This window comes from Syngnathus typhle, linkage group LG16 (genome assembly GCF_033458585.1).
Source record: "Syngnathus typhle isolate RoL2023-S1 ecotype Sweden linkage group LG16, RoL_Styp_1.0, whole genome shotgun sequence".
NCBI lineage: Eukaryota > Metazoa > Chordata > Actinopteri > Syngnathiformes > Syngnathidae > Syngnathus > Syngnathus typhle.
The window spans coordinates 4,272,201-4,299,885 of record NC_083753.1 but is presented as its reverse complement, the minus strand read 5'-3'; the positions used below and the strand labels follow the sequence as shown (position 1 = coordinate 4,299,885).

Sequence of the window (27,685 nt, the reverse complement as noted above, 5' to 3'; positions counted from 1 at the left end):
AGCATCACCATGCCATTTTTAGGGTGCATATTATACATGGGGGCGCATTATACACGGAAAAAAACGGTAAATAATAAACAAATAACCCAATAAATAAAAGGAGCAAAACTTGTTGTGGCACAATGGTGTTGAAGGCGGAACTGAAGTCCACACACAGCAATCTCACATACGAGTCCCTTCTCTCCAGATGGGTGAGGGCCGAGTGGAGGGCAGAGCAGATGGCATCCTCAGAGGACCGTTTGGCTCAGTACTGTAAACTGGAAGGGGTCAATGATGGAGGGGAGAACGGATCGGATGTGCTCCATGACAAGCCGCTCAAAGCACTTCATGATGATGGGCGTAAGTGCCACGGGGCGGTAGTCATTGAAGCAGGACGGAGCAGGTTTCTTCGGCACAGAAGGGACGATGGCCTGCTGCAGGAAAGTGTTAAAGATGTCCGTGAAGACACCCGTCAGCTCACCAGCGCAGTCCTTCAGCGCTCGACCCGGGATGTTGTCAGGGCCCGCCGCCTTACGGATGTTGATGGCGGCAAGCGCCCTCCTCACGCTGTCGGCGGAGAGGCACAGGGGCAGCTCGTGTGAAGGGGGAGTGGCCTTCAGCGGGCAAGTGCTGTTCTGAGCGTCGAAGCGAGCAAAGAAGCGGTTAAGGTCATTGAGCAGACGGACGCGGGCTTGTAATCCGTGATGGTCTGAATGCCCTGCCAAAGGCTCCGTGCGTCCCTGCTGTCCTTGAAGTGGGCGGTTATTTTGCACGAGAACGCCCTCTTTGCATCTTTGATGCCCCGGGACAGGTCGGCCCTCGCAGTCCTCAAGCCAGCCTCATCCCCCGCTCTAAAGGCTTTGTCCCTGGCCCTCAGCAGCCTGAAGACAGCACCCGTCAGCCATGGCTTCCGGTTAGCCCGAGTAACGATGGATTTTGAGAGAGTCACATCATCAATGCACTTCCTGATGTAGGAGGAAACAGAGTCAGTATACTCCTCAATGTCTGTCCGATCGTCGCAAGTGGCAGCCCTCATAAACATGTCCCAGTCAGTAGAGCCAAAGCAGTCACGAAGCGCATCAGAGGCACCCTCAGGCCACACCCGTACCTGCTTGCGAACTGGCCTGAACGCTCTCACCATTTGTCTGTATGCGGGCAAAAGCATAACAGTGATATGGTCAGAAAGTCCAAGATGGGGGAGGGGGGCGGCTTTGAAAGCTCCTTTATGCGAAGAGTAGACCAGGTCCAGGAAGCTGTCGCCACGCGTAGGAAAATTAACATGCCGGTGAAGCCTCGGAAAAACAGACTTCAAGTTAGCATGATTAAAATCCCCAGCGAAGATGGTGAAACCGTCAGGGTGCGCTGTCTGTTGTTCACTGACAGCCTGGTACAGTTCACTAAGAGCCGCGATCCTGTCGCCTTCGATGTTGGAAGGCGGGATGTAAACCGCGACTAGCAGAATCGCGGTAAATTCCCTTGGCAGGTAAAAAGGACGGCACTTAATGATCACGAACTCCGCCAGTGGCGAGCAGTGCTTGCATACCACTACAGAGTCCCGGCACCATTCGTCACGGATGTAGACGCATATTCCACCGCCACGAGATTTTCCCCCTTGTACAATGGCCCGGTCCGCCCGATAGCACGCTAGCCGCTCCAGATGTACAGCGGAGTCCGGAATGTTGACGGTCAACCAAGTCTCAGTGAACACTAGCACACAGCAGTCACGCACTGTCCGGTTTGTAGATCGCAGCAAGCGAATGTAATCCATTTTGTTGTCCAGTGATCGAACATTCGCCAGAAGAATGGAAGGCGAGCTGGGTTGGCCGCCAGCCTGGCCCGGACGCCTCCGCGCTTGCCCCTCTTCAGCCTCCTCGCACACCGCTTTCGACGCTTCCCAACCGGGGTAGGAATAGCAGACGAGTCGGGCGACGCTTCAGGACGTAGCAGTCCGAGCTCCTTTAATGTCCCCGCATCAAAGTCCAGAACTCGACAAAACTCGCTTTCGCCGATGTCGAGCAGAACCTGCCTGCCGTAACTGTAGCACGACTACACGAAGACGAACACATAAAACTGCCGTACAAACACTCATTAGACAAACAAAACACCGTTCGGGCGGGACAGAGAGAGGTCGCTGCGTATGCACGCGCCGCCATCTTGAAATCTAAGGCCTGCTGATTAAAGCATAGCAGGGGGTCTTTTACGACGTTGTGTAAACAAAGTAACTTTGATTGCTTCCTCTACAGCTAGTCAATCAGAGAAAAGATCTTAGCACTTTGGTCTACTACCGTTTTTTTCCATGTATAATGCGCCCCCATGTATAATACGCGCCCTAAAAATGGCATGTTGATGCTGGAAAAAAGCCTGTACCCATGTATAATACGCACCCAAATTTTGACTCCTACTTAAGTCCGTAAACGTGAAATTATTTCAGAAAAAAGATCATCTTTGGGAACAACCGGATGTTATTCTGTCGATCAGTAGCACTGCGCATGCGCTAGCAAACTCGATAGCGAAGAAACGTTTCGGATTTGTGTAGGGTACATTGTGACAGCAAACGAGCAGGTGATCGACCAAGCGTCTGATACGAGAGCATTGTGTTCGTATGGAGCGTGTTTGAAGTGAACAGCAGAGAAGAAAGCGCATCTGTAATGGCGGCCTCCGTATCATATCCGGATAAAAAAAATAATAATAATGATTGTACCAATGTATAATGCGCACCCCAGATTTTAGGACAATAAATTAGTTAAATTTTGCGCATTATACATGGAAAAAAACTGTACTTTTGTTAAGACAGGACAAGACAGGTAAATTATTACATTCAAACATAATCATACGATGAAGATAATCTGTAAACCCTAACAGTTGGCATACAATTTATGTATTGACAGTCTATGCTGCATTATAAAAGGCTTTTAGATTTTTGCGGCTCCAGACAGGTATGTTTTTCGTTTTTTTGAGCCAATATGGCTCTTTGAACGGTTTCGGTTGCCGAACCCAGCCTTAGCTAATTCCAATCAGGTGACCCTAGCTCATGACCATCACGCGTGCGTACCCAACAAAGCTCACCTGAGCCTCCTCGCTAGTTCCAGTGCTGAAAAATATCAATAGACTATATGCAGTACAGCAATCCCTCGTTTATCGCGGATAATTGGTTTAAAAAAAAATACGCGATAAGTGAAATCTGCGAAGTACGGTCACCCACTCATCTGTACATTTTGTGTGTCAACAAATGTATATGAAACCATTTAAGTGCATATTTTATTAGAACATTAAATAATAGTTTCAAACATGTAAATAATACATTAATACTAGTATAAATAACATACAGATGTTTTTATGAATATTGAAAATATAAATATACGTGTGTGCGTGTAACATATGTTAACAAGGAGTGCTGGGCAGGGTAATGAGTCAGCAGAAAGATGCTAATTCGCGATCGTGCTAACACGTGAAAACGGACCTCTAAAGGAATGTAAACGAACATTTGGAGCAATACTACATTGTCCTCAAGTAAGCGTGTCCAAACTACGGCCCGCGGGCCGCAGTTTTTATTGGCCCGCAGCAAATTCTGAAAACATAATTGAATATGGCCCGCACAAGAAGCTTGAGCTCAACTCTGTTGCACTTCTCAGTTTCCACACTAGATGGAGCCCGCCACACAAAGCCTTTGACGTCCCATTAGTCTTCTCTTTGCTTTTTGCTTGTGGCCGTGACTGAGGCATGACGTTTTCAAACTTCAAGTCGACTCATTTCGTCACACCTTGTGACAACTTGGCATTGGCCCGCGTACACGCAGCACAAGTAACACGGACGTGGACTTCAACCAATCTGGAATCAATCAATCAATCTTTTATTTGCCAAGTTTGAGCATGCCAAACAAGGAATTTGACTCCGGGAGATCTCGGCCTCTGTACAACATTTAGGTAGCTAACAACATGCAGGATGACGTGCAGAAATTGACAATTATTCTGAAACATCCCCTGATCTTAAACTCCCAGAAGGGTAAGGAAAAAATCAAAACTCCTACTAGGGGAAATGAGAAACCTTGAGAAGAGACCACAGATTGGAGGATCCCTCTTCCAGGATGACCAGCAGTGCCAGTATCCTGCCCCCTCGAATAAAACTTTTAGAAGTGAAAAATCCGCTGATAGAAACACACGTTAATCAGCCCCCTCTCTTCTCTCATGTCGGTGCAGTGTGTGTCCTCACACAGCCTGCTGTCAGGACTCTGCGCCTATCCGTAAACATCCAATCACTGTGAGTATGCAAATTAGGCTAGACGCAGCCAGAGAGTGTCAAGTTACAGTCAGCTCCAGGGAAAGGTTGAAGATCCATGCGAAGGTGGGTGCCAGTTGTTCAGCACAGACTTTCAGGCAGGAGGGGGACACGCTGTCTGGGCCTGGTGCCTTCCTGACCTTTTGTCTCTGGAACATCTGACCTCCTCCTCGCGAATCTGAAGTATGACTTCTGTAAGAGAGAGAGTAGGTGATAACGATGATGGAGCTGTGGACAGGGGGGTTGTGGGGGGGAGGTGTGTATGGTGTGTATGTCGATTGTGATGCAGGAGGTCCTGTTCTGTGGGTGGACCATTCAAACCTGCAGTAAAACCTGTTTAGCTGGTTTGCAAGCCTTGGGTTCTCCACAGGACGGGGGGGTTGGTTTCTTGAAGCCCGTGATGCTCTGCAGACCTTTCCACACTGTTGAGGGATCAGGATTGGCAGAGAGGTGTCTCTCCCCATAATACCTCTTAGCTTTATTTATCTCTTGGTTCAATGCGTTCCTGGTCTGCCTGAACAGGTCCCGGTCCCCACTCCTGTAGTCCTCCTTGGCTTTGCGCAGCATCCTGGGGTTTGGTATAAACCAAGGTTTGTCGTTGTTGTACGTGCAGAAGGTTTTAGTCTGCACACACAAGTCCTCACAAAAGCTGATGTATGGTGTCACAGTATCAGTGAGTTCATGCAGGTCTGAAGTTGCAGCTTCAAAAAAAAAACAATCGGTGCAGTCAAAGCGGGCTTGGAGGTCCTGCTTTGACTCCACTGTCCACTTCCTCACAGTCCTCACCACAGGCTTAGAAGTTTTTAATTTCTGACTACAGGTTGGGATCAGATGAACTTGACAGTGGTCCGAGAGTCCTAAAGCTGCACGGGGCACAGAGCGGTATGCGTCCTTTATTACGGAGTAGCAGTGGTCCAGTGTCTGTGTCCCGGGACACGTTATGTGCTGTCTGTATTTGCGGAGTTCGTGCGTGAGGTTCGCCCTGTTAAAATCACCCAAAACAATTAGTGAGTTTGGTAGTATTTTCTCCATGTCTGTTACCTGTTCAGCCAGCCGCTGTGTGGCTTCGATCACACATGCGTGTGGTGGAATGTAAACAGCCGCCATTACGATCGAGGAGCCGTCAGTTTATGAAAAGTGTTTCTAGGAGAGGGCTGCAAAACTCAACACCGTGACATCAGTCACCTGTGGACTTCCTCACGGTATTCTCCAGAAGTGTTCCGGGGTGCCATGGACCAGGCCTTGCTTGCCGCTCGTCCGGCGTCCCGGTCGTTCTCACCACTGTGCCACCTGGGACTTTTGCCCTCGCTCAACTTACCACACGCATGCAGAGAAGGAGACCAGAAAGAAAGGATAGGCCTAAAGAGAATTTCCTGGTTACAAGTGCTTGCGAGGAAGACGTGGAAGCAGAAACGGGGACGCCACGCCATTTGGGAGAAAATCCAATATTTGGTTAAATGGCACAAAGTGTGTGAAACAGAAGAAAGCTTTTGTTTGTTTGAAGCACATAACGTTTTCTATTTTTTCTTGTTTTTTATTATGTTTAGTTTTTTTCCGTCCGTTTGCAATAATATCAGTTGAAGGGAAAAAGAAAAAAAATATTTACAGTGTTGAAAGCATGAAAACAGACGTGAAGATGAATCTATTGTAAAGTAATCGCACAAACACAAGAAAAAAAACATAAGAAAAGAAAAAGTATCAATTAAGAGACCAAGCGGAGCTCCCGATCCAAACTGCAAACACCGCCGGCCAGACGTTTCTGGGGAGGGGTGGGTTCTGCGGGACGTGGCTGATGGGGATGGGGGGGTTGAGCGTTAAGTGGGGATGATGCCATCGCTCCGTAGGCCTCGCTTGAGCTCCAAGTCCTCCAACTTCTTCCAAAGCTCCTCGCGCTCCTTCTCCTTTTTCTTCTCCCTGGAGCCAACAGTCCACAACAAATCGCAATTTCATCCAGCGCACTTGCTGGAAAGGGGGCAGTCATTTATAACGGGTGGCCCTCAAGTGGCTACTGGCAAGTTGTCCTCAGTGCCACAGAGGAGAGGACCGGGACCAGGCACTTGCATATGCCGCAACATTAAAGTAAAATCGACTCAATCGACCCGAATTGCGGGCGTTCTCTTTAGAGGATGATATGGATTGGCACACGCGGTCGCCACAACACTCAGGCTGACGTGTTTCTTACCGCTGGCGGTCTGACTTGTAGGTGGCGGTGAGTTCGTCGAATAAAGTACTGTTCATCTCCATGAAGGCCTTCAGTACGTTGTACACCAGTGCCACGATAGCCCTGAGGAACACCACAGGGGACGGTCACATCAGGATTCCCACGGCAACAACAAAAGCCGCCCTGCCCGAACCAAATTGCCTCGCCCTGAGTTGGGCTGTCAATGGGCCCCTTTCCCCCCTCCGAGGCGGCCGATCCCTAGGATTTGGATGGTCATCGGATGAGCCCGTAGTTGCAGCGGACGAGCGAAACGTGGACAGCGTGCGGGCGGGGCCGGCCGGCTCGGAGAGTGATTCTTCTTGTGCGGCAGTTGGCATTAGCGACATTCAAGAGGAAGGAAGAAGCCAGTTTTTCTTGCTCGAGAAAGCGAGGCGCGCTTTGCTTACGGGTTCCAGTGTTCTTTGGAGATGCGGTAGAGGCTGGCAAACATGATGGGCAGAATGACGTTGGAGTTCTCTTCAATCAGGCTCATGATGTACTCGTTGTTCCAGTAGTAGAGCGCTCGCTCCGCCACCTGCGCACAAACCGGCACCTCAGTCAGCTCGAGCGCAAAGGTGGCGCACGGGGCAAGGCAGACCTGGAAGTGCGGGCTGGACACGCATCTGGAAATCTGTTTGAAGAGCGGCTCCTGGATCTTGACAAACTGGGTGGGCTCAATCACATCCAGGATCTCCTCCAGCTCGCCCAGAAACATCACCTGAGGCGGCCACGCAAAGGCTTTCAAGCGGCGGAGACAAGAAATGAGAAGGGACGCGGTGGCTCACCTCTTTTTGACTGCAAGTCTTGGGCCAGAACTTGAGCAATCCTCGGATGACCTGAACAATTTAGTCAGAGTGAATGTCTACCAATGCTTTTCAAATTTGATCCCAGGGTGGCGACGCATACTCACAGGTTCTGTTAATGTGGGGTCTTTCTCTAGGAACTGTACAATGCAATACGCCAACTGTAGACAAGAGAGGAGACGGGCAGCGTCAGTCGGGACACCACGTGCGGGGCACCCGACATGCCATCTCGTCTCATTGAAGGCGCGTGCGTACCTGCGCGTGGAAGAGCGACAGACTGCGGACCGTGTGGAGCGGGATCAACACTTTGACCAGGAACTGTTTATGCTCCGCCTTCAGCGGCAGAGCAAAGCCATTGATTATACTGCACACAAAAACAAGCGCTCATCACTACTCTTGACAAAGTGTGACTTGGAGTTGGTGATTTTATGGCTGGTTCCGAAAGCTGACTGAAGAACTGCTCAACTGCAATATTGAGAAGAAAGCGGAAGCATATTTTTTGACTTTGTGACAACCTGCTCCCGTTTCTCAGGTGCTTCTTGTACGGTTTTATTCACGACATAGGCGTATCAAACTAAAGACGCAATGCTACACAACTAGGGGTGTAACGATTCATCGATACACATCGATATAATGCTCTACGATTTATTGGCATCGATGCTAAACGTAAACATCGATTTACATCGCCGTGTTTGACCTCGGACATTAGACGCAACTTTATTTTGAAATCCAGTTCATTGTTGCTTGCTTCCTCTTTCCGGGAGCAGTGCGCCCGGCGTTGTGTTGTGAGCAGAGCGGGCACGTGAAAGGGGAGTCGACAACTAGTACACGGCTCCTGGGCTGGTGCTATGGCTAGTGTCCAAAAAGACGAGGAAATTTGCTCCCCTTTAGGCTTCAAGTCATTCGTTTGGAAGCACTTTGGATTCCAAAGAAAAGATGGCTCAACGGACAAGACACGCGCAGTTTGTAAATCCTGCCATGCGGTGATCAAATATTCAGGGACCACAAATCTCGATGCACATTTAAAGAAAAAACACAACATCAAAGTTCAGTGTTAAAATAAGCACTTTGTATACTACAATACTCTTGTAATTTCCTAAATAAAGAGTTTGCAGTACCTTGTTGATTTTGCGTATGAATAGTTATAAATCAGGATATTGTTCTATATTTTTTATTTAAAAAAATATATATATCGATCGTAGAGCACTATATCGCGATTAGGGGTGTAACGATACATCGATACATCGATATAATGCTCTACGATTTATTGGCATCGATGCTAAAGTTAAACATCGATTTATATCGCCGTGTTTGACCTCGGACATTAGACGCGACTTTATTTTGAAATCCAGTTCATTGTTGCTTGCTTCCTCTTTCCGGGAGCAGTGCGCCCGGCGTTGTTGTGTTGTGAGCAGAGCACGCACGTGAAAGGGGAGGCGACAACTAGTACGCGGCTCCTGGGCTGGTGCTATGGCTAGTGTCCAAAAAGGCGAGGAAATTTGCTCCCCTTTAGGCTTCAAGTCATTCGTTTGGAAGCACTTTGGATTCCAAAGAAAAGATGGCTCAACCGACAAGACACGTGCAGTTTGTAAATCCTGCCATGCGGTGATGAAATATTCAGGGAGCACAAATCTCGCCGCACATTTAAAGAAAAAACACGACATCAAAGTTCAGTGTTAAAGTAAGCAATTTGTATACTACAATACTCTTGTAATTTCCTAAATAAAGAGTTTGCAGTACCTTGTTGATTTTGCGTATGAATTGTTAGAAATCAGGATATTGTTCTATATTTTTTATTAAAAATATATATATATCGATCGTAGAGCACTATATCGCGATATATCGTGAATGAATCGCAGCAGGCTTTAAGATATCGGCAAATATCGTATCGTAGTTCTTTATATCGATATTATATCGCATCGTGACAAAACCCGCGATTTATCGTGAATGAATCGCAGCAGGCTTTAAGATATCGGCAAATATCGTATCGTAGTTCTTTATATCGATATGATATCGTATCGTGACAAAACCCGCGATTTACACCCCTATACACAACCAAAGCGAAAAAGTTTGGAATTCGGGAGGATAAAGTCAATTCTCAAGAAAAAATTGACGGGAATAAGCAGTGGCGGCGCGCTGAATACGCTCTAAGCATTAGGCCTCGCGTGATGTCATTATATTGATTTTGTCTCGTGTGTTGTCTAGACTAGAAGTGCTTGTATGGCTTGCAGCATCGTGTCGTAGACTCGTAGCCGCAAAGATGTTGCGGCATTTTAAATCAAGGAATGAAAAAAGAGAGGTGTCTTTATGACAATGAGCAAAGACAACAGAAGTCAGGTAAGAAAGGCAACGTAACCCCTCTCTTTTTATGGTTAGGCCCTTCTGTGGTTAATTTCGTATGGAACATGAGTGAAAATCTTGCACAACAATGCCGAGTTGAAACATGTCCAGGTCTTTGATACAGTCAGTGCGGAAATACGTTGAAAACTAGGGTTTATTAACATTTTACTGTTGTTTTGAATGGTGATCGTTGAAAACCACCAGCTAACTAGCGTTTCATTTAGCCTATCCTGAGAGAGGAAAGGGTGTTTTGTTAACGTTTTGCTGTTGTTTCAAAAGTTGGAGTAGTTAAGAACCATCAGCTGACTAGCTATTTGTTTAGCCAATGAAACGTCAGTGCAAACGAAACAACGGAGGAGGGAGTGTGAGAAAGGAAAGGGTGCCGTGTGTGTGTGTGTGCGTGTGTGTGTGTGTGTGTGTGTCTGTGTATGTGCGTGTGCGCGTGACAGACTGCGTGATTGGACGCTGCAATGAGGAGTAATCTGTCTTCTCTCCCGATGTTTTGTTGAATAAAGTACTGAATGCATGTACAGTGGGGAGAACAAGTATTTGTTACACTGCTGATTTTTCGGGTTTTCCCACTTGCAAAGCATGTAGAAGTCTGTAATTAGGTACTCTTCAACTGTGAGTGGTGTAATCTAAAACAAAAATCCATCAGAAAAACAGCCCTTAATATTTGGTGCAGAAACCTTTGTTTGCAATTACAGAGATCAGATGTTTCCTGCAGTTCTTGACCAGGTTTGCACGCATGCAGCAGGAATTTTGGCCCACTCCTCCATACAGATCTCTCCCAGAGCCTTCAGGTTTTGGGGCTGTCGCTGGGCCACACGGACTTTATCCTCCCTCCAAAGATTCTCTACTGGATTCAGGTCTGGAGACTGGCTAGGCCACTCCAGGACCTTGAGATGTTTCCTACGGAGCCACTCCTTAGTGGCCCTGGCTGTGTGTTTTGGGTCGTTGTCATGCTGGAAGACCCAGCCGCGACCCATCCTCAATGCTCTTACTGAGGGAAGGAGGTTGTTGGCCAAGATCTCACAATACATGGCCCCATCCATCCGTCCCTGCATCCGACGGTGCAGTCGTCCTGTTCCCTTTGCAGAAAACAATCCCCAAAAAAGGATGTTTCCACCGCCAAGCTTCACAGTTGGGATGGTGTTCTTGGGGTTGTACTCATTAGGGGTGTAAATCGCGGGTTTTGTCACGATGCGATATCATATCGATACAAAGAACTACGATACGATATTTGCCGATATCTTAAAGCCATTCACGATACAATGCTCTACGATCGATTATTTTTTTTTTAATAAAAAATATAAAACAATATCCTGATTTATAACAATTCATGCGCAAAATCAACAAGGTACTGCAAACTCTTTATTTAGGAAATTACAAGAGTATTGTAGTATACAAAGTGCTCATTTTAACACTGAACTTTGATGTCGTGTTTTTTCTTTAAATGTGCGGCGAGATTTGTGCTCCCTGAATATTTGATCACCGCATGGCAGGATTTACAAACTGCTCGTGTCTTGTCCGTTGAGCCATCTTTTCTTTGGAATCCAAAGTGCTTCCAAACGAATGACTTGAAGCCTAAAGGGGAGCAAATTTCCTCGGCTTTTTGGACACTAGCCATAGCACCAGCCCAGGAGCCGCGTACTAGTTGTCGACTCCCCTTTCACGTGCCTGCTCTGCTCCCAACACAACAACGCCGCGCGCACTGCTCCCGGAAAGAGGACGCAAGCAACAATGAACTGGATTTCAAAATAACGTCGCGTCTAATGTCCGAGGTCAAACACGGCGATATAAATCGATGTTTACGTTTAGCATCGATGCCAATAAATCGTAGAGCATTATATCGATTAATCATACCCCTACTCATCATCATTCTTCTTCCTCCAAACACGAGTGGAGTTTAAACCAAAAAGTTATATTTTTGTCTCATCAGACCACATGACCTTCTCCCATTCCTCCTCTGGATCATCCAGATGGTCATTTGCAAACTTCAGACGGGCCTTGGCTTGAGCAAGGGCACCTTGCGTGCACTGCAGGATTTTAATCCTGGACGGCGTAGTGTGTTACTGATGGTTTTATTTGAGACTGTGGTCCCAGCTCTATTCAGGTCATTGTCCAGGTCCTGCCTTGTAGTTCTGGGCTCATTCCTCACCTTCCTCATGATCACTGATGCCCCATGAGGGGAGATCTTGCATGGTGCCCGAGGCCGAGAGAGATTGACCGTTGTCTCCCTTTTTCTAATAATTGCACCAACAGTTGTTGCCTTCTCACCAAGCTGCTTGCCTATTGTCCTGCAGCCCATCCCAGCCTTGCGCAGGTCTACAATTTTATCCCTGATCTCTTTACACAGCTCTCTGGACTTGGGCATCGTGGAGAGGCTGGAGTCTGATTGATTGTGTGTGTGGACAGGTGTCTTTTATACAGGTGACGAGTTCAAACAGCTAATACAGGTGGAGAAGAGGCAGACTTCTTAAAGGAGAACTGACAGGTATGTGAGGGCCAAAATTCTTACTGGTTGATAGATGATCAAATACTTATGTCATGCAATAAAATGCAAATTAATTATTTGAAGATCATCTACTGTGATTTTCTGGATTTTTGTTTTAGATTCCATCACTCACAGTTGAAGAGTACCTATGACAGAAATTACAGACTTCTACATGCTTTGCAAGTTGCAAAACCTGAAAAATCAAATACTTGTTCTCCCCACTGTAGTAGATCTAGATCAATCACTTACTACAGCAATATGGAGCTCAACCCAGCCATATATCAATATTTGACACGTTAACAATAACAAGGGGGCATGGCTTTTGCTTGGATAGCCCATAGACCAGGGGTCACCAAACTACGGCCCGCGGGCCGGATACGTGCGTGTACGTACATGGCGCACTCGCGCTCTATTTGTATCAGTCCCGAATTTAGAGCGTGGGCAGTGACGACAGCATTCTTGTAATTCGCGCGCTGAGCTTTCAGATGCAGTCTTGCGCTAAAGCCACCCACAAACCTTCCCCTGGAAACCTTCCATTAAAATGAGTCGCCCAGGGAAAAGCAAGGTGGACACAGTGCCGAGCGTTTAAAAGAGAGTGGCCAATTTGGCTCGACGTATGCGACGTGACATTCAGCCACATGAACGTCAACATCAACCCGTCACAGATTGAGGTAAACGGACCAACACCGCGGATCTCGCCTAAGAATTGCCACAACAAATGTTACTCCAGACTATGACGCACTAGCAAACTTTAACAAAAAAGACAGCGGTGTCTACAAGCCTACTGGAACTTACAAAAGGATTATAAGGAAGGAACACAAGAACTTTAAGAGACTGCTCATATGTGTCAGAGAGATTCTGCTCTGACAACTGAGCTGAACTTTTTCTGTTAAGATTGTGCACGGCACAACAGAAATTTAATGTTCCATGGCTTTTTTTCTATGACGAACCCAGAGAGAGTTATTTAGTTATTTCCTGTTTTTTCTGTGAAGAACTCAGAGAGGGTTATTTAGTTATTATTTATTTCATTAATAGTATTGTTTCCTGGCTTTTCTTCTGTAAAGAACCTGGAAAGGGTTATTAAATAGCCGTTATTTGGTTATGTGTGGCTTTCTGGAAAACAATACATTTTTTAAGCTCCCCTACGATCGTCACACTTTTTCTGTTACAAACTGACACCGGCACCCCATCAGAGAAGGGAAAAGTTATGTGGCCCTCACAGGAAAAAGTTTGGGGACCCCTGCCATAGACTAATAAATGCCGACCTCTTGGTGAATGAATGAAACTTGTGCCATGACGAAGGTGAATAACAATACGTAGTAAACACATTTGCAAATAACCTATTTACCCATCTACTAAACTGCTGTATTTGTACAATTGTGTAAATGTTGTTACTGAGTAAGAGGTGGAGCAATGGATTATTTAGAATTAAGTAATTTTTAAGTAATTTATGTAATTTTTTCACATTAAACTTAATTTGAGTCAGTCAAATTTTGTCTCTCTAGTCTTCTTGGGCCTGGACGACTTTAGTTAGGGGGGCCCCTTGACATATTTTTGCCTAGGGCAAATGGAGGTCTGAACCGGCTCTGGGAATAAGGTCAAAGTGCTTCAGGGCTGAAATGGAACGGCAACGGGACTGTCGGCCTGCTATTTCTTCCCGTGGCACTAGAGGGGGCCGGCGCGCCGCATTTATACAAGCGCTCAACTTCTACCTTAGCTTTTGTTTTCTCCAAGCTAATGCTGCACAAGCAGGACTAGTGGGGGTCCACATACCTGCCCAGGATCTCCAGCAACTCTGCCACCCCGTTGAAATGCTCCGTCTCATAAACAAAACTGCAGGCGTTGGCATGAGAAGACAAACAATGAGAAACAAGGCAAAACCTTTGCAAATTGATCAAACACAAAATCGGGAGCATGCAAACAGCCAAACAACAAGACAAAAGTGTGCGCTGACCGTAGAAAAATATTATTGATCTGTTTTCGTATAAAAGCCCTCAGTCCCAGGAATTTGCCGTAGATTCTATGCAGAACCGTCTTCAGGTAGTCTCGCTCCCGAGGGTCCTCACTGTCAAACAGCTCCAGGAGCTGGCGGGACACGGCAGAGGCAAACATTAGGCCGCCACCTGGCAAGTAGTCCGCCACTTGTGTGAGTGACATTTTGGCAACCCCGGCTCCCCATCGGGTCACACAAATGTGAAGCTTTTGTTTTTTGGATTGTGTGGATGTCAACGCGTGGCAGTGTGGATGTGGCTGGGCGCACCTGCAGGACAAACTTCTGGTCTATATACTTTTTGGCAATGCTGGGCTGGAACTCCTGGCTCTCCAAGAAGCGGATGAAGAATTCGTAGACCAGCTGAGGACAAGGAAGACAAGGGCCGTCGGTGGCACAGACCTTGATGGAACAGAGCAGGCAGACCAAAAGCCGAGAGGCGCAGCGGGCGGATCGAGGCCAAAAGCCAAGAGGCGCAGTGGGCGGACAGGCACTCGCTCGCTCACCTGTAAGTGAGGCCAGGACGCCTCCAGCGTGGGCTCGTCCTCTTCGGGGTCAAACTCGTTACTGTCGCTGGGCGGGAGGGTCCGGAATATATTGTTAGACACCTGGAAGCAAAAGGGGCCCAGGTGAGGACGGGGGATGGCGCTGGCGCCGGCACTGACGGTGCTGGCTCACCATTTTCACCACTTCGGGGTAGGCCTGCTCGGTCAGGTAGCCGCGGCTGACGGTGACATAGTCCACCAGCTCGTTGAGCGTGGAACGCTTGTACTCCTTCATCTTCAGGTCCGACAGCGTGTCCATGAAGTCAAAGACGGTACAGCACTGCTGCAGCTTCTTCAAGAACAGCTCTGGCTGCTCCGGCGCCGGCACGTCTGCGGACGGCCAGACACACAGACAAATTAAAGATTAAAGTCCCAATGATTGTCACACACACACACATCTGGGTGTGGTGAAATTTGTCCTCTGCATTTAACCCATCCCCGTGTGATTTTCATCCATCCCATGGGGGAGAGGGGAGGAGTTAGCAGCAGCGGTGCCGCGCTCGGGAATCATTTGGTGATCTAACCCCCCAATTCCAACCCTTAATGCTGAGTGCCAAGCAGGGAGGCAATGGGTCCCATTTTTATAGTCTTTGGTATGACCCGGCCGGGGTTTGAACCCACAACCTTCCAGTCTCAGGGCGGACACTCTACCACTAGATCCACTGAGCTAAAAGCACATTTAGGTTTATGCTCACACCTGGGATTGAACCAGGTACCTACCGAGCAAGAGCCCTTGTCACTGACCAGTCGGCTATTTCAATGTCAATTAATCAAGGGCTATGCTCTTCCCATGCGGTCACGTCGCTTCCCGACAACCGGCAATTGAGCAATGGCATTCTTTATCGGGGATGCTCTTCCCATGCGGGTTTGGAGCCACAGGGAGGCCTTCATGCTGGATGTCGCCAACAGGTGTTTTAAAATAGGGGGTCACGCCCCTTCTGGCAGCAGTGGCCTTTCCCGGTTGGCAAGCGCAGAGTGGCATAACTTTGGTGTGGCGTTGCCGCGTACGGCGCTGAGAGGATGGTAAACCACACAAGTCCACACGCTTGACTCGCAGGCGGACCGTTCGCAAAGACATCAAGGCAGCCCCAAAAAATGTCCCTTCCACAATGAGTGCTAGCCGAGGTGCGCTTTCGCCTCACTCACGGAATGAACATCCCACTGACTGCGTCAGAAGTTCTCCTTTCCATTGAGACGGCAGCCGGGGCCATTTCAAGGTTCGGAGTGACGGGCGGGCCTGGCAGGCCGGGCTAACTTTAACACCAGGGACACCCACCTGGAGCCCCGACGCCGTCGCTCCCTCGGCGGCGGCAAAATGCGGCGGTGAACGTGGCTTGGCCGCCAACATGTGGACGACAAGTTTGCCGGCGCGCCTCTTGTGGTTTGCTTGGAGCAAGTGTTGGCACCGGGGAAATGTAAAGGGACACCCCGTGCCTCGGGTTTCTCTCAGGGGGGTGGGGGGTTATGATGGTTGGCGGTCTCGGGCTGTCAAATGGGGCAGGCGGCCTCGCGCGTACGTCTCAATGCGGCTATTTTGAGGCCCTCTTCTTGAACCTGATGACCAAGAAGCTCAGACGGACATGGACAGGCATGGACACGTCGTGCCAAAATGTAGCCGGTGGGAAAAAGGAAAAGGAAGATTCCCTGTTAAGTTGACAATAGACTGACAGCCTCAGTCTAAGATCAAAGGTTCAAAGGTTTCTGGGTGGCGAGGATCTATTCCGGACCATTGTGTGCCAAAGTCAGTGATGTTTGGACGGAGCGCTCGCAAACAGTTTTTTATAGGAGAAGGAAACGTGTCAAAGCCATTTGCAGAGATGACAAATGTTTTCAATACAGGCAACAAGGGTTACCGACATTAGTCCACTATGACAAAAGGAACAGCGGACAAGATTTGAGTGTGCATTTATGCGGCACTTTGCCTCTCCTGGCTGCCCAGCTGGCCATCAAGCTTTCGTGCTGATAAAAAGCATTTGCAAAGAACATATAGAAAAAATGTTCATCATGGGAGTATGGATGAATGGATGGGGCCATCCGGGGCAACTTTGAGTGCTCTCGTAAAACCACTTTGCTGTCCCAAGAAGACATCAGAGTCAATGAACGCAACACGCAGTCGTCTTCATCCAGATTGTCTTTGGAGCAAAATCAAAGTAAATCTTGAATCATCAGCATGAAAAAGGAGAATGTTTCATATCAAGCCAGCCATGCGCAGCGGCAATGTCAAGGTGATGACGCGTCTTTCAGGCTCTGTTGCCATGACCACCGAGCAACGAGCGCCCTCGCCGCAAACGTCTTCAACTGCGGCACAAAAATTTAAAACCTCTTCAGGAGCAATCCCGCTGCCGTACGGACAATCTCTTTGCAATCGCCAGGGGACGAGAGCTTCAGAGTCATCACGCCTCGCTGGCCCCTCCAGGAAACTGCACCCTCGGCCGTCTTCCTCCTCGAGAACAGGCCAGCGGCCACATAAGGCACCGAATCCGGCTTCATTGTGCCCCTCCCTTCCGCTATCAATACAATCGCGATGTTTTAAAAAATGACATTTTCATGCTCTACTGCAGGGGTGTCAAACTCATTTTTTTTGCAGGCCACATTGTAGTCATAGCTTCTTTCGGAGGGCCATTAGGACTGTCAACCCAAATAAATGTATGAGCACCTAATATTATATACAGTAAAAGCTACAAAACAAACTGACAAATACCGTTTTTTTCCATGTATAATGCGCCCCCATGTATAATAAGCACCCTAAAAATGGCCTGTTGATGCTGGAAAAAAGCCTGTACTCATGTATAATACGCACCCAAATTTTGACTCCTACTTAAGTCCGTAAACGTAAAATTATTTCAGAAAAAAGATCATCTTTGGGAACAACCGGATGTTATTCTGCCGGTCAGTATCACTGCGCATGCGCTAGCAAACTCGATAGCGAAGAAATGTTTCGGATTTGTGTAGGGTACATTGTGACAGCAAACGAGCAGGTGATCGAGCAAACGTCTGATACGAGAGCATTGTGTTCGTATGGAGCGTGTTTGAAGCGAACAGCAGAGAAGAAAGCGCATCTGTAATGGCGGCCTCCGTATCATATATATATATATATATATATATATTCTTTTTTTGTACCCATGTATAATGCGCACCCCAGGTTTTAGGACAATAAATTAGTTAAATTTTGCGCATTATACATGGAAAAAAACGGTAACTCGTTTTCAAATCAGACGAGTAAAAACTGGTCAAGTATTTAAAAAAAAGAAGACTATTAAAAGTGAAGACAATTTGCAATTCTAGTAATGACACACGAATTTCATGCACAATTTGTCTTCGCGGGGCACATAAAATGATGTGGCAGGCCGTATCTGCCCCCCGGCCCTTGAGTTTGACACCTGTGCTCTACTGCAACAATTGCAATTTCCACGGCAAAATAAGCAAGCGCAACGTATTCTCGGCCAGAGACGCTGTTTCACTATTTGCGTTGGACTGCGCCGATTCAGTTAAAAGTAAGCAGCCCAGGGCACGTCTTTGTGGGATGCCTCTCGCGAGATTATGTTTTGGCGGCCCTTTGAGTCAGTTTAATGCCTGTTTAATGCCTGTTATTTCTGCGACCGTTGCGGCTTTGCTTTACATGAACAGATAGATGGGTGCCCACCTTTTTGGGTGCTACGATGTAGCAAGATGGGGCCCTAGCAAATGTCATGTCGTTGCGAGCTGGGGGCGGCCACAACTCTGTTCGTGGGGAAAAGCTTTAGGCGAATCGATGAGCAGAACAATCCAGAGTTTGAGATTCAGAAGGCCCAAGCAGCAAGACTTGGTACGCACGCACGTAGGCACACGCGGCGGCGGCAGCAGCGGAAACTTACCCTTGAGCAGCGGCAACGGCGTGAGCTCAATGGGTTTGCCCTGGGAGCGAAACTGGGACGAGCTCTGCGAGCGCTTCTGCTTGGCCTTCCTGACAGACTTGCGGGAAAAGCCATCCACTTTGTCCACCGATGGAGGCGTGGTGGCTGCCGAGGACATCGCCCTGCTAGGGAACAAGCGCCGCCACATGTTACCATTGAAAGCGCACAAAAAGGACAAGCTGCGCTACGTTGAGGTGTGGCGCGCTTCGACCTCAAAGTCGGCCGACAGCTCGCGAGCGCAGAGGCAATGCCGACATTGGCTCGCAAGGAGCTTCAGACGGGACCTCAGCAAAGTGCGGCAAGGTGCCCCGACTTGCCACAGCCGCCGAGCCGTGACTTCCCCTTGTTTGCATTAAAGCCCCAGACGGCAACGCAACAAGGCCTGGTCTCTTATGATATTACAACGCCACGTAACACGCACTGCCAAAAAAACAGCTGCTGCTTAATCTTGAAGGACCCCCCTTCAATCCATTTTAGGGAGTGTGAGATAACACTTTTTACCCAGACCGATAGAACGAGGACTTGAACCTTTAGTAATCACCAATAACAAGTGCCCATACCATGAGTGTTTTGAACCCCCGCTGCAGCAATTTTCCTTCAAATTTAAATTTATAGTTCCTGATTGTAAATGACCACATGAGCTCAGAATTCGGAATAAAGCTGGCATCTGTGCCGATACCCAATTTGATCCTTTGAAATTGTTCATACAAATCAGGCAAGGAAAAAGTGTTGGGATCCAATCCAACTGAATTTCTATCACGTATCTTACAAACGCCGCAGCTATATCAAAGCACTTCACATTTAGCAACGGGTCAATCGCTGCATACACGTGTTGAATTGAAACCAGGCGGCGCCGTGGAGCCCAGGAGGACGGCGCCCGAGTGTGTGACGTCACAAACAATCTGGGATTAGCTCACAAGGCTAAGAAGGGCACCTCGCTGACGTCTTCCCAATCAAAGAGCCAAACATAGCGGCCGTCTGATGCCCCGCTAATCGGCACACGTTGTGCGTCGCCGCGGCAACAACAGACCTTTCCTACCAGAACTGCCGCTTGGAAAAAAGACAACACCAATATCAATCCTAAAAAGATGCTGACTCATCACGCCTTGACCGTGTGGTAAATGAGACATGTACCAACGAACATCAATGCTGTGTGGCGGCAGCCATTTTGATGACATTTGTCGCCCATAGGAAAACACCGGAAGCCAATCCAATAAACTCGTGCACGCAAACTCATCATCCCGATCAAACAAACGCCCTTCGTGGCCTCACCTGTGCGGCGGAGGGGCGGCGCCCTCCCCGTGCACTACCATCCGTCCCTCGCTGTCTCCCTGACAAAAACAACCACGGTCACCGCGAGAAGCGCACGACGGCAAAATCAAGGAGAAGCAGAGGAAGGAGGAGGGGAAGAACGCAGGACGATGCGGGAGACTTTGGCTCTGCCTCTTACATAAGTAGGCTGATTGGGGGGGGGGGGGGGGGTCTTACAGCAGGAAAAGAAGGGGGGGCAGTGGTCCGGACACAGAAAGACCAGAGAGACACAAAGAAGGGAAAAGAGGGCGAGAGAGAAGGACAGACAGAAAAGAGAGCGAGGGAGAGGAAGGAAGCGGAAAGCCTGCTCCAGCAGGAAGTCACACACTCTCACGCGCACGCACAGACGCGCGCGAGCCTTATTAAAGCTGCAACTCATAATTATTTGAATGACAGATTCTTGCGTCAATTGTGTTCATCGTCGATGGATGGGACAAAAAAAATCAACTACCTTTTCAGAAATGTGTCCATTCTTTCTTTAATTTTATTTTTCATTTATTTTGTGCTTTCTTTCTCTTGATGGAGGAATAACATTAAGCAGAGAGAGCAGAAAGTGCACCAACATGGCATTTTTTTCCAGTCTATGCTTTCCAAGCCAAAGGTGTCGTTTGCAAATGTCCTACTTCGGCCGACAATTATTAGCACTTTTGTTTTGCTTTGTTTTCCCAGAGTGTCAAGCAGATTGTTATTCTCCCATGCCGGGCCCTAAAAATGCCAAGAAGGCAAGTAGTCTTGCAATGTTCAACTTATCATGGGGCTGCTCCTCAGCCAACCATACAAAAGTCAACATGCGCACGCATGCAGACACACACACACACACATGCGCGCGCGCACACACACATACATGCGCACGCGCGCACACATACGCACGCACGCATACATGCGCACGCACGCACACATGCGCACGCACACACGCACACACACACGTTTTCCCACAGGACATGCTTCCTATGAGCAGAGGTGGGCCACTACGCCATGTGACTGCAGTGACGGCAGGCCTGGCCCGAGAACCAATTCAAACGGATGCCCTATTTTCTCGGGGGCGAAACAGTGGTAGAAGATAGGGGTGTAACGATACATCGATACACATCGATTAATCGATATAATGCTCTACGATTTATTGGCATCGATGCTAAAGGTAAACATCGATTTATATTGCCGTGTTTGACCTCGGACATTAGACGCGACTTTATTTTGAAATCCAGTTCATTGTTGCTTGCTTCCTCTCTCCGTGAGCAGTGCGCCCAGCGTTGTTGTGTTGTGAGGAGAGCACGCACGTGAAAGGGGGAGGCGACAACTAGTACGCGGCTCCTGGGCTGGTGCTATGGCTAGTGTCCAAAGAGACGAGGAAATTTGCTCCCCTTTAGGCTTCAAGTCATTCGTTTGGAAGCACTATGGATTCCAAAGAAAAGATGGCTCAACGGACAAGACACGTGCAGTTTGTAAATCCTGCCACGCGGTGATCAAATATTCAGGGAGCACAAATCTCGCCGCACATTTAAAGAAAAAACACGACATCAAAGTTCAGTGTTAAAGTAAGCAATTTGTATACTACAATACTCTTGTAATTTCCTAAATAAAGAGTTTGCAGTACCTTGTTGATTTTGCGTATGAATTGTTATAAATCAGGATATTGTTCTATATTTTTTATTAAAATCGATCGTAGAGCACTATATCGCGATATATCGTGAATGAATCGCAGCAGGCTTTAAGATATCGGCAAATATCGTATCGTAGTTCTTTATATCGATATTATATCGTATCGTGACGAAACCCGCGATTTACACCCCTAGTAGAAGAGGGTTAGGGTTAGCTGACACGTAGGACCACGTTAGGGCTGCACTACATTGAAAAAATATTGCTGCGGCGATTATTGGCCCATGCAATACGCATACTGCAAAGACAAAGGTTTCTTATGGAATCGTTTGCTTTTGTCCAAGTCGGACCGGTCAATTGTGTTCGCCATCCAAGCGAGCGGCGTAGCCGCGGCCCGAGACAGGCGGAGGTTGATGCAGGCTAAGACACCATCATCAACGAAAACTAGGAGCCGTCCAGCCAGCGAGCGAGCGCTTTCCAACATGCAGTCACGGTTTCATGTTCAGAGCGCCGAGTGGGTGGGGCCTGCTATTTTTGCAAGCATCCAACTATGCTTTGGCCATACAGAGGCCCGTTTACTCAAAGAGGAACGTCATGCCAAGCAAACATCGGCCTGGGGGGGACACACATCACCACTGTGTCTGCTGCCGATAGCCCCCCTCCCCCCCGAAACAATCACCACAAAGAGCAGAGTCGTTGCATCAGGGTCCATCTTTGAGCAAAAGTCACTCGAGGACATCCTTTGTCAGCGCAGTTAGCTATCAATTCTCAAACAGATTGAACATTTGCATGGAAAACAGGCGTCGAGTCAAGTCCAGAAGAATCAAACATTGCCACAATTTGAGCTTCGGCAGAGGGAAGGAGGTATTTCTTAAAAATGAGCCGCCATTGGTTGTTGGACGATATAGTCGACCGCAGTCATTCATCTGACACAACACATCGTCATGGCCGCCTGCAAATAGGTCAGCGTTGGGATCACTTGAACCTGGCCGGATCTCGCTCGGACTAAGTGAGGTGAGCTCACCGTTCCAAGCCGCTACTCGGCTCCCGTCTGCGCTCAAGAACAAAACGTGAAACGAGTTCCTCGAGATTGTGAAAGCCCGCCCATTCCATCCATCCATCCATCCATCCATCTTCTATACCGCTTGTCCCCATTGGGTTGCGGGCTATCCCAGCAGTCATCGGGCAGTAGGCGGGGTACACCCTGAACTGGTTGCCAGGCACACACAGAGACTATCAACCATCCGCACGCGGACCCACACCTAGGGGCAATTTGGAGAGCTCAATCGGCCTACCTAGCAGTTTTTGGGATGTGCGAGGAGAAAACCCATGCGAGCAGGGGGAGAACATGCAAACTCGACACAGGGAGGGCCGGAGGTGGAATCGAACCCACACCTTCTTAACTGTGGGGTGAATGTGCCACCTATCATGAAAGCCCGATTCAAGCAAAATACAGTCACACCCCAAACCTTGACACCAAGTGACTTTGCATCAAGCCAAGAATCGGAGCTTTTTCTGAAAAAGTCGTCAGGTAGCATTGGCAGGCGCACGGCCGGGACAAGGCGTTCTTCTTGGCTTTGGCGAGATGACACCGGATAGACTCGTGCCTCCCAATACGTGCTTCGGGGTGGCTGGTGATGGACATAATTTTAATGTTTGTGGAGACATTGCTGGCACACAAAAGGGTTGCACGCATGCCTGACATTCGTTGCCGTCGGACTCTGTAAGTGTCCAAACAAAAAAATCATTTACTTCCAATATCAGAATCATCTCTACATGTATACCAGGCCTACGTGCCTGGAGATATAGTGGTAATTTCCCCTGCCAGCAATCTTCACCCTGTTGACTTTTAACTCTTCTGACTCATGCTCCATTCCAGACCAAGTGGCAAACTTGCGTGCATTTGTCTTGAACAACATGAGTCAGTGACGTCCCATCGCAACCGAAACCAAGGGCCCGCCTGAGCGTGATAACTGTTGACGGATCGTGTACACGTTTTTGCGACAAAATCGGGAATTGTTGTAGTGGAGCTTTCCACAAGGTTAAGCAAACTGACTGCAGCCGGGCTGTTTGAGGCTCTCTTTCCAGCTCCTTTCTGGCCTACCGGGCTCCAGCCCTCCAAACTTGACAGCTAGCACTTAGCCACTTGACACGGTAACCTCCTGTTTGGCCCCTTGACTGACCTGGTTGCCGTCAGCCGCAGTTTGCCGGCCGCTCGATTTCCACGCGCACGAGAAACATCTGCGGGGCGTCAGGCAACTTTGATTACGAAGAGTTACCCCAAATATGGAAATCCTGCTGCTGTCTTGCAGCTAGGCGAAGCTAAAATAAGGTAAGCCGAGCGGCTAACGAGTTGGCTAGCTAGCTGTTATCGCGCTAGCACGTCGTCGTTCCCGACCAAGCATAAGACAACATAATCAGGACACGAACACATGAAACGCAAATCACGTCACAGTGAGGTTCTGCTGAGACGAAACACTTTACCTGGGCGGGTTCGGACGGTCACCCATCATCCCAGACGTAAAAACCGAGGCGGAGCGAATGCTGCTAGCGATAGCTGACACACTGACGGAGGGGAGGGGGGCACTGAAGCCCAGGCTGGACGCGCCGTCCCGAGTCCCGACAAGCCGCTGTTAGCTCCACTTGGGGGCGGAGGAGAAGGAGATGGTGTGGGGGAGTACTTTACCTTGATCGTCTGCGCTTCGCAACGGAGACGGTGGCGAGGATTTATCCTATGTTTGGGAATCTAGCGGGCTGGGGGGAGGGGGAGCGGCTAAATTACGGGGCTACCTCCAGCTCGGTGCTGTCAGCCTTTCCCAAGCGGCAGCGGAGGAGGAGGAGTTGGAGGAGGAATGAGGCAGATTGTCGGCCTGCGGCGGGTCTCCTGCCGAGCGAACAGCCCTCAAACTGCCATGGAGAAAGCCCAAAGATGGCTTCTACATTCCCCGTCCTTCTGCTTTGCGTCCTGCTGCTGATTATGATGATGCTGTCGCTCGCGAGGGTCCTTCTCCTCTCGAGTCGGAATCCGTGTTGCTGCTTTTCGGCACCTATTGTCAACACCACCGCACACTCTACGCAAAGCACACGAACTTGCTCAGTATCTCCCGTCGCGCCCATTGGTCACCCCGGGCGACAACCGCCATTGCGATTGGAAGACGAACGCGTCAGTCATACGGCGGAGCGGGGCTAGGTTGTGACGTCGCGGGTCCGGCAGAGGAGGAGCCCGCAGCTAACAAGGAAAGAAGAAAAGGCACTCTGACGCAGGCTGGGAGAGGAGCTTTATGCTCGATGTTAGTTGACTCGGAATGAGGACAAACCTGTCCAAGGCGGCCCTGCCCCTGCTGCCGCAATTCTCATTCTTCAGCGCTACGAGCATTTGCCACCAGATTAAAGCTAGCAACACGGTGACGCCACTCACCACATTTGAAAAAAAAAAGAGAAACTTTTGAAATGCTTTGGCAGTCACTATCGCTGGACGTGGACTTGACTTTGCAGGTTTGCCACGGTCGTGGGCGTTCACACTGGGGTCTTGACCCTGTAAATCCTGACAGGGCAAAAGCCGGGATACACCCCATACCGGTCGCCAGCCAATGTCCCGCTTACATAAGTCCCGTACTGATGAGCTGAAAGCCAGGGGTGTTGAAACATCTTGAAATTCAGTGTAAATGAATTTGAAAAATTCCACACGCAGTTCAAGATCAAATACTTTCTTTTGTTGAAACTTATTGGTTCACTTTGTCAACGGTTTTCAAAGAGAAAAAACATTGTCAGTCAGATGCAATGGAAGTAGCATAAGGAGTTCACCACAGCCCGATACTCACTTTGTAGCTAAATCACGTCAGGTATATGTCACCTTGTAGAACGTTTTCTCCCGAGTTAAAAGTTGTTTTTTGGATTTTGATGCAAGTAATCCCAGGTTAAAATAGAATTTAAACATACAAGTACATGTATTTTGTTACTACAGTGGCCTATTTTTGGATTTGCACTATTACGTGCGGACGCCATTTGAGTTTAAAGGCAGGAGAATTTTCATTGTCCTCTCCTCCCCCCGGTTTCCAGAGCAACAGCCGGGCGTCCTCCCCACCGGTGATCAGCATCCCCCTGACCTCGTCCCACACGAAGCACCTGACAGTGGCGGTGTGTCCTCCGTGGAGGCTCGCAAGAAGATGCAGCCCGTCGCCGTCGCACTCCATCAGGCAGACGTCGCCGCCCTTGTCCCCGCCCACCACCAGCAACTTGCCTGCTCCTTCCAGCCAAGCCCCGCCCACCAGGTAGTCCAGGCGCCGCCCGCCCGGCACCAGTTCCAGGTGGCGCACGTCCGGGCAGCTGAAGACAGCGAGGGGTCGGTCAGTGTCCAGCTGGCGCAGGTCCCACAGGCGCAGTCCCTCGTCGGGGCTGAGGCACAGCAGGTGGCTGCCGTCGGCCTCCGCCCAGCACACGGACACCGCCGCCGAGTCGTCCTTGCATGTGCAGAGCAGTGCTTCCTCCTCTGAGCCGCGTCGCAGGTCGAACACGTTCACCAGGCCATCGGAGGAGCCCGATGCCAGCCGGTCCTTGTCGTGCGGATGGAAGCGCACCTGCGTGATGTCGTCGCTGTGAGACTCAGAGTACACGCCCAGCGGGACCGTGTTGGGCTTCCTGCTGTCCCAGAACATCAACAGGCTGTCTTCGTCTACCAGCTGAGCCATGCAAAAGACAAGGAGAAAAATCAACCGGAGACACACAAAGCTCTGACATGCTTTGCCAACCAAAACTTTCTTCTGCACATTCCCCCTTTTGGGGTGAATGGCCCCAAGACAAACTCATGTGATGAGACCAGTCCTTGAATAATTGGAGTGCACGAGGAATGTTTGATTTGATGGCCACTGTCAGGAAGACCAGCCGCAGTAACTATGGTTGCATGCTTTGGGGGACCAAGGTGATGAGAAGTCTGAAGTCAGAATAAAATCTTTGCAAAGATTACAGTCCATGAATACTGATGCCTTGGAAGTGGTTTCTGGCAGGGCGCGGCAGCTCAATGGACCCGTCTTTCCGTCTGGTGGCTACCTTGTTCATACGAGTTAAAAAAACAGCAGAGAGCTTGGCTTTGTTGTTTTCCTGCTGGTCTTGCTCAAGACTCAAACCGCCAAAACGAAAATGCTTTTGGCAACAGGCAGCGCTTCCGAGCCAGTTTAAATTCAGGGGTGACCAACTCAAATGGAGCTCAAACTCAAAGTGGGTCCTGTGGTTCTGGCATCACTCGCTTGTGCTTAGGCAAAAATAAAGCGAGAAATGAAAACCCAGAGGCCGTTCATTTTTCAGTGAAGCGTCTTGCTTTCTTTTGTCGTTTGACAAGGACAAGTGTGAGGGGCAGCCCCAGAGCGGCAACTCATGATAAATCAAATGCAAACTTTCTTTGGGTTGCTTTCCCAGCGTCATCTGAACTGGTTGTCCACCTTTGGTCTGGTGACCAGTCCACCTTTCATCTCTAAGTGCCCTGGCATGAACTCACGACCATTCCATCCCTAACGTTGAGTGCGCGGTGACCAGTCCCTCTTGTTCTTATTTCTTTTTTTCCCTGAACCTATGCCCCACGAGTCGTCTCCTTTGTGCTCTCGCGCCACGAGACGGCCCGGTCCAAGATGACGGGGTATACTGACCGAAGTGCCGGCGCAGAGCAGCACGTCACCACAGCTCAGGTCAAAGCTACAGAAGCTGTGGGTCCGGTCGCCACGGAACACCTGGGCTGCGGTACCGCCGGGGCGGCGGACGTCCCAGGCCCGGACCGTCCCGTCCTCGGACGCCGAGTAGAGGAGGTCGTGCCGCGCATGAGCAAAGGTCAGCCCGCACACACGGCTGATGTGCCCGCGACACTCGCCCACCAGTTGCAGCGTGGCCTGGTCGTAAAGCCGCAGCGCCAGGTCAGAACACGATGCGGCCGAGGCGGCACCGGCCGGGTGCAGCGCCATGTCCAGGAGGTAGATGGGTTCGTCGGAAACGCACGCGAACTTCTTTGGCCACCAGGCCTCCATGCTCGCCTTGCGGCTCCGGAGAAGCACCTTGTCAAAGCGTAGGCCCACTACACAGCTAACTGGTAGCTTGCTAGTTGCCGGATTCAAAAGAGATTACGGCCCACAAAGGGAGAATAACGGCCAAAACCTGAAACAAACAGTCGACAAAAGATACACAAATAATGCAAAAAAAGACAAAAGATTTTGGATCTATTTAAAAAATGGATGAAAACTACACTTACTTTTATACATACAAACATACATAT

At 49.1% G+C, this 27,685-nt stretch overlaps 2 protein-coding genes and 1 long non-coding RNA gene across 11 annotated transcripts; 1 reads left to right on the top strand and 2 right to left on the bottom strand.

The window, feature by feature from the left end:
- Positions 1–5,767: 5,767 nt before the first annotated feature.
- On the bottom strand, positions 5,768–24,644 carry ppp2r5eb (protein phosphatase 2, regulatory subunit B', epsilon isoform b). Of its 9 annotated transcripts, none has more exons than XM_061300729.1 (14): positions 24,220–24,643; positions 23,914–24,071; positions 18,484–18,647; positions 14,763–14,959; positions 14,591–14,692; positions 14,355–14,447; positions 14,049–14,179; positions 13,868–13,927; positions 7,513–7,621; positions 7,365–7,418; positions 7,240–7,290; positions 6,862–7,172; positions 6,437–6,538; positions 5,768–6,168 (listed from the first exon to the last, which is right to left on the bottom strand). In XM_061300729.1, the coding sequence occupies exons 2-14, from the start codon at positions 23,940–23,942 to the stop codon at positions 6,069–6,071; spliced, it is 1,503 nt and encodes a 500-aa protein (XP_061156713.1). In that variant the 5' UTR covers positions 23,943–24,071; positions 24,220–24,643; the 3' UTR covers positions 5,768–6,068. The 9 variants fall into 9 exon arrangements, with proteins under 9 accessions (XP_061156713.1, XP_061156719.1, XP_061156718.1 ...); XM_061300735.1 differs by having other exon boundaries at positions 6,862–6,989; positions 7,053–7,172; positions 23,914–24,635; XM_061300734.1 differs by lacking the exons at positions 23,914–24,071; positions 24,220–24,643 and adding an exon at positions 19,795–19,949 and having other exon boundaries at positions 6,862–6,989; positions 7,053–7,172.
- On the top strand, positions 23,320–26,386 carry LOC133168974 (uncharacterized). Its single transcript, XR_009718340.1, has 2 exons — positions 23,320–23,761; positions 25,489–26,386. It is a non-coding gene; the product is annotated as an uncharacterized LOC133168974 (long non-coding RNA).
- Positions 25,121–27,440, bottom strand: wdr89 (WD repeat domain 89). The gene is made up of 2 exons (XM_061300738.1): positions 27,069–27,440; positions 25,121–26,108 (listed from the first exon to the last, which is right to left on the bottom strand). The coding sequence occupies exons 1-2, from the start codon at positions 27,438–27,440 to the stop codon at positions 25,398–25,400; spliced, it is 1,083 nt and encodes a 360-aa protein (XP_061156722.1). The 3' UTR covers positions 25,121–25,397.
- Between the last annotated feature and the right edge of the window lie 245 nt (positions 27,441–27,685).

Excerpts from the sequence above, each read along its gene's own strand:
- ppp2r5eb (XM_061300728.1), bottom strand. The coding sequence starts at position 19,835 with ATGGTAGTGCACGGGGAGGGCGCCGCCCCTCCGCCGCACAG. Across the intron at positions 7,419-7,512 it reads TGTCGCTCTTCCACGCGCAG|TTGGCGTATTGCATTGTACA; the intron begins GTACGCACGCGC and ends TCTTGTCTACAG. Across the intron at positions 6,169-6,436 it reads TACAAGTCAGACCGCCAGCG|GGAGAAGAAAAAGGAGAAGG; the intron begins GTAAGAAACACG and ends TGTTGGCTCCAG.
- wdr89 (XM_061300738.1), bottom strand. The coding sequence starts at position 27,440 with ATGGAGGCCTGGTGGCCAAAGAAGTTCGCGTGCGTTTCCGACGAACCC. Across the intron at positions 26,109-27,068 it reads TGCTCTGCGCCGGCACTTCG|CTGGTAGACGAAGACAGCCT; the intron begins GTCAGTATACCC and ends TGCATGGCTCAG.